The sequence below is a fragment of the Opisthocomus hoazin genome, chromosome 9 (genome assembly GCF_030867145.1).
Source record: "Opisthocomus hoazin isolate bOpiHoa1 chromosome 9, bOpiHoa1.hap1, whole genome shotgun sequence".
Classification (NCBI taxonomy): domain Eukaryota; kingdom Metazoa; phylum Chordata; class Aves; order Opisthocomiformes; family Opisthocomidae; genus Opisthocomus; species Opisthocomus hoazin.
Window position 1 is genome coordinate 30,150,315 of NC_134422.1, and position 6,313 is coordinate 30,156,627.

The 6,313-nt window shown below is 49.1% G+C and overlaps 1 protein-coding gene across 3 annotated transcripts in view; it reads left to right on the plus strand.

Moving 5' to 3' along the window:
• The window catches only part of NRP2 (neuropilin 2), a 90,388-nt gene extending 85,272 nt beyond the window's left edge, over window positions 1–5,116 (plus strand). For 2 of the 3 annotated variants that reach the window (XM_075430056.1, XM_075430059.1), the window contains 2 exons: window positions 947–1,012; window positions 1,630–5,116. In XM_075430056.1, coding sequence (XP_075286171.1) covers window positions 947–1,012; window positions 1,630–1,934 — 371 coding nt within the window. In that variant the 3' untranslated portion in view covers window positions 1,935–5,116. The remainder of the gene's footprint in view (window positions 1–946; window positions 1,013–1,629) is intronic. The other variant, XM_075430057.1, reaches the window with a different exon arrangement.
• Window positions 5,117–6,313: the final 1,197 nt, after the last annotated feature.

Consider the following 6,313-nt stretch of genomic DNA (forward strand, 5'->3'; position numbering starts at 1 on the left):
GCCTTGGTTTTCAACCACAACTATTCCAATGATGTGACTTCTACCGCTTTCTAGTAGTCCCTAGTTTTCTGCATTCCTGATCATTTCGAGGTGCCTTCTCAGGTGAGCACCCCAAGTTACAGTCAGCTTTGAAAAATCTAAGCAGATCAAAATGAAAGGGCGTTTTCTTTTGGAAAAGCTGAAAACATGGTAACTATATGTAGAGATAATGCTAGGAAGACTGCACAGGAAAATAACTTTCTTCTGCTCAGATTACAGCATGTGCATTTGGTTACTATTGCTTGATGTGTGCTGAACAGTAAAAAGAAATGTCACCCCTAGAAGGAATTTGGATCAGAGAAATGCCCAGATATGGACACCCATTTGCTGCTCTCCCCATTTCAACCAGCTTTTGCATTAAAACATATAATGAAGATATGTGACTTCCTCAGATTACTATGAATTTATCTGAAACCCAAAGAGAAACTGGGTCATTGAAGCTGTGTCCAGTAAGATGTATGGGAAAAGATGAAAATCAGAGTGTGCTAAATGGATCTAGCATTAGTGGCAAATAGTGATAGGCACTAAGATCCTATTCAAAGCTGTAAGGGTAATACCCATGAACATGTTAATAGTGAATTACGGCCATTATGCAGGCACCAGTGACAATATTTTAGTACTATTCCGGTTATGTGGTTGCTTTGCTTTTTGCTTGCTCTCTTCTTAAAAGCTGGTCATTTGGTGGTGATGTAGTGGGCAGATCCTGTTCTCTCAAGCGTGCAAGAGTCTTCATTGACTTTGGCCAAAGGAAGAAGAGGAAGAATTCTTCCTTCTTCTACGAGGAAGAGCCTTGCAGTAGTTCAACTGTTGCTTTCCTCTGGCCAGTCTCGTAATCCAGTGACCAGTGGCAATAATGCCCCCAAAAGACCTCTTTAAACAAATAGTGCTTCCCATTTTGTTGTTCTAGTGAACTTCCCAAGAATGGAGGATGACTTTCCAATCTCTGAGCAAGACTTTGAAGACAATGATCCAGGTTGGTAGCCAAATGTCACATAGGTGATTTATCTGGGGGTGCTTGTGTTTCAGTATCAGATGCTACAATTACTCACAAACCTCAACTTTTATGGGGGTTAGGATCTAGAACACACTTGAGAATGTACACTCAGGTGGTGGCGCGGTGCCTGGACAAAGACATTAGTTTTCTTGTTTTCCTTTTTCAACAGCGAGCAACCTTGCAAAGTCAATATATTGTATTTGTGTTAGGACAAGTGGAACTGATCTTTCAAGCATTAATTGCTGCTTGTGTGGCATTTTGACTTGTAAAGGGAGAAAATTAAGTCTGTGAGCTGTGGGAGATTGGTTCCTTAGTTTTGAACCCAGTGGCACTTGAAGGGCCAGAGTTTCAATGGGTGTAAAATGCCAGTGTGCTATTTACATAGTCTGAGGTGTAAAAGTGAATTAGGGCACCTAACTCTCTTGGTAGTTTGGTGCTTTGCATTATTTCTAGACTTGGGTTAGAGATTACTGCTGAGATATACCTGTGGTGGAGCTTATACACTTGTAAGGCCATCACAGCTCCAAGTAAGAAATGCATAAATGTAGGGAGGGAAAAAAGTGATCCCTGGATAATAAGTGCCCATTCCACTGCAGATTACTTTGGATCGGATAGGAACGACACACTGTTCTCTACTAACTCTCCAGGAACCCCGAAGCTGGACAAAGAAAAAAGTTGGCTCTACACCCTGGATCCCATCCTGGTGACCATCATAGCGATGAGCTCTCTCGGCGTCCTCCTTGGGGCCATCTGTGCCGGTCTGCTCCTCTACTGCACATGCTCATACGCCGGGCTGTCCTCACGGAGCTCTACCACGCTGGAGAACTACAACTTCGAGCTGTATGATGGCATCAAGCACAAGGTCAAGATGAACCACCAGAAGTGCTGCTCAGAGGCCTGATGGGTGCCCTGGGGATCACCCTCAGCATTGCGCCCAGTGAGGTGGGCTGGCGGGGGGTTACTTTTTTGCTGTTTTCTATGGGAACTGAATGCCATAACGAGGAATGAGGGGTGCGGGAGCAGCAAGGGGAGGCGCTACTCCTGCCGCCGTGTCCCACTGGTGGGTCATGCTCTGCCAGGACCGGGCGGGTGTTCCTGCCAACCGGACTGTGCCGGGCAAGGGGGCACCAAGACCCTTGCTTGTTGGTTCATCTTCGTTTTCTGCTGATGCGAGTGGCTGGGATGTGGCAAGGGAGACTGGTTTACCTTTGGATGTGAGAAGCTAAATATCGATCGTTATTTCCCATCTCCTTTCTCTAGTGAGTTGCTGAGAAGGCTGAGGGATTTCTTCAGCCACCCTGTCTTTAGAAATGACACAAACACATACCCTGTCCATTTTAGACTCTGTCCAGATATCATTTTGGTGTAGGGATTTGTGCACCTCACGCTAAGTGCTGGAAGGTGCAGTTTCCAGTCCTGAAAATGGAAGCGTGTTGTTACCTGCAACTTTCCTCCTGCTGGTGGGGGGGAAAGGTGGAATACCGGGTTTGGTGTCGATGGTAACAGCAGGGCTTTCTGAAGTCATTAAGAAATAAAATAGAAAGGAAACCCTATGTGTAGAAGCACCTCTTTGAGAGAAGCTGAAGAGCCTTAAAGTGATTTGTGACTAAGAGCCATTTATTAAATCCAGATCTTGGATTGCAGCAGCTGAGACCTTCATCAGGAAGGCCTTTCTTTGAATCTCCCACCCCTCTTGATCCAGCCATTTTTCTTTTTTTTTTCTTTTCCTATAAAGAGAAAATTGCAGCAAACAAAAGATAGAGACTGTCAGGCTCCCGACGCTCAGGCGACAGCTTTGGGAAGGGGGCTTCACTCGGGGTTTGACTTGAGGCACGGCACCAAGGCCTCTCTAAAGTGGCAGGGAGGGGACGTGAACAGGGAGAGAGGCTGGAGCCATGCCCCCAGCCCTGGGACCTCAGCCGTGGCACCCACCGGCCCCCTCGCCCTCACGGCGTTCCCCTTTTCCCTGGAGCAGTGGGTGCCAGCACCGATGGACCAAACGGCTGCCGTCGTTCCCCCTGCGGAGCAAAGCTGTGCTGCTCCTGACCAGCAGCAAAAACCCGAAGTTTTATTTATGAACTGTGTTTTGGTTTACTTTGAATAAGTGCCTTAGAAGAAGTATTTTTGCTCCATCTGATTATCAGTGCTGTATCAAACAAGAAGTGAGGCCTTCATCCTTCCCCAGCAAAATGCTTTTCTGCACTGCTCTCTACTGAGTAGAGCCTGGCTGAAGAAGTCTGGTCCTTCTACTTTCAAGTGGTCTGGCTACATTGTCTGGCAGCTGATACCTCTCCACTTACCACTGTGCCGTGGGAGAGGAGTGTTATGAAAACAATTTAGTGGAGAAAAAGAATTCAAATGCTGGGCCCCAAACGAATGCTTTCATTTCCAGTTCAGTACAGGCAGATCGCCCCTATCAGCTTGCACATACGTAAGTGAGAAACCTTTTCAGCACGTTGGGTTTGCTTTTCCAGGGGCTCTTTGGAAATATATGACATGTCCTGATTTTACATTTTGCCTATCAAATAGTTTGGGTTGGGGATGGATTTTTTTCCCCTCACAACCGCAGAGCACCGAAGGTGTGACGTGCTGTGAAGCTCAGTTTGCACAGCCCCTGCAAACACATCCTGCCGGAGGCCAGGTGTTCGGGGAGACGAGAAGCATCTGGAGAGGAGATGAGCACGGACAGTGCCACAGCTGCTCCTCGGTGCGGTGGGAATAGGAACATTTGTCTAGTGTTTCATGAAAAGCTCCGTCACACAGTAAGTTTTTAGGGAAGAATAAAAAAGAAAAAAAGACTTCTCCACTGTAAGAAAGACGCATGTGTTACTGGGGAAGCAGATACCAGCAGCTGTGTCATCAAAACATCCATGGTTCATACACGCACACGCAGAGACGCACACACACAAAGGCCTTCAGTTTTTTAATTCACACTGTGCGCCCAACAGAAACGGCAGTAAATGTATCTCGGATTCTCCTTTCAAATCACCTTATTTCTTCTGGCATTCTTCATGGACAAATTCCACAGGGGTGTTATTTTACTGTACAAAAGAAACAGAGGCAGCAAGAGGAAATGTACCAGACCATTTCAAAGCTGGATTGCTGCTGCTCGATGATTTTATCCCCTTCAAATCACAGGTGAGGGGAAGGATGAATGGAAAAGGACCGTACAGTAGGAGAGTCGACTTAGGCAAACAATAGGTGAAAATATATAATTAAAAAGGTGACGTTATGGTGTCTAGTAGGCGTACAGAGAGGAGTTCGTGTATACATATATTCAGAAATAGTGTGTTTGCACACGCCCGTGAATTCTCTGTATGTATCGTGTATGTGACTTATTCCGTGGGACTGACTCGTGTTAATATATCTCTTGATCTGGGGCAGGAAAGTGCTGCTCATCTTGGCACTAACTCGGCATGGGCCCAGCGACGCGTCTGCCCTGCGGGTCCCTCTGGCCCCTTCCAGACGGGGCAGGGCCCACGCGCCTGCACTTGCCGGGCGGGAGCAGGCCAATAATGCTGCAAAGCCGATACCTCACTTACCTCTGCTGGGTGCTTTACTGTTCAACAGAAAACTGTGTTTGATTGTAACTTCAACAGGGGAAAAAAAAAAAAAAAGTCGTCCGTGCATTCAATTCTTTGCATCCTCCTCTGCAAATAGATTAGGTTTGCTGATCGCAATTCCCTCTGTGAAATTCAGAAAAGAAATTAAAAAAAGAAATTGGTGTATTGCCGTTGCTGAAATGGGCTGCTGCCTCCACACCCTTCCCATGGCGAGGACATGTTGCTGTCGGGCAGTCTGTAGTGCCGGGTGATTTCATTTTGTGGGAAGGTGCTGGGGGTGAGCATGGGAATTAAACCGTTAAGAAATTATATGCAGAAATGGAACTTCTCCAGGGTTTGCAGTTCAAGGTATTTGACCGTTCACTGGCTGAGCCAGGACTTATGGACTTAAAGAGCTTTTACTGTGATTCTTCGGTGTAAAAAAAAAAATCCAAACAAAAAAAAACAACAAAAAAAATCAAACTGTGTTTATATGATTTGTATAAAAACCTTTTAAAAGTACTATTTAATAAACATTATGGTAGAGGTTCTGTTTCAGTGGCTTTTTTATTTATGAAGGAGCAACAAGAAAACCGAACTGAGAGGGCTATGGGCAGCCAGAACCGGCCAGGGAAACTGAGGCACGGCTGGAGGCAAGTGGGGCCATGCCTACCGCCCTCCTCTGCTGTGCGCTGCCTGGGCTGCCCGTCACCCCGAGGTGACACGGGGCTCTAACGCAGACCCTGTGCAGGCACGCGTCCTCCCACTGGGACACGGCCTCTCCTCCCGGAGCCGGGGGTGGCTGGAAGCTGCTCTGGCCCAGGCACAGCGCCTGAGCACAAAGCCGAAAGCAGACACAGGTCCCTTCCAGCCACCCTGCGCCGCTGCCCAGCGCTGCCGGCGATCCCGGAGACGAGTGCAGCTTCAGGCTAAGAAAAACCCCATTTAGGAGCAGGACGGCTCGGCGCTGAGCAGAAGGGTGCATCAAGGCTTTGCAGTGCGACCGCAGAGCATGGTAATGGCCAGGCAGAGGGATGCGGGGGGACGGACACCGGGGACACCCCGGCTGCACACGGGGCTGGGGGTGACTCAGAGCGCGGTGGCACGGGCACCACGCAGCGAGCAGCCGGCTGCAGGCCCATCCTTGGGTGTCACCAGAGGCATCCGGCAGACCTCACAGGCAAGCCTGCCCCCGCACACTTGTCTCCTCCACCCCTCCTCACCCTGTCTCACCACCCTGATGGTGTCCCCGGCCCGGGGTGAGCCTCACGTCTCGCAGGGGTCCCGGCACCCTGCTGCTCTCCCTGCACCAGCTGGCCGCGAGCCAGCACGGAGCTGCAGGGAGCCGGCTGGAGCAGCAGCGGGGCTGAAGCTGCAGCGCGGAAAGTTGAAACTCCTGTTTATTTACGGGCGCCCTGACCCAATCCATCAAGCCCTGGGCACCTCCAGAGTAAATGAAATTTTGCTGCCGCCTCCTTACCTCCATCGTGGTGGCCCCCTCCCAAAGCACGCGTGTGTTAAAGAGGGTCTTTAAGCGATGAAGGGCAGCAGGCAGCTTAGATGAAGATGACAGTGTAGCTGCAACCTTGACAGTTCTTCCTTCACCCAGGAATAAAGAACTGATGTGCAGATTGATACCTGGGGGAGAGGCTGTCAGCGAGCGGGACAGAGACGGCAGATAAGCGACTCAATCAGTGTCAGACCTGTCCTGCCGTAACACCGCCTGTAAATCACTGCG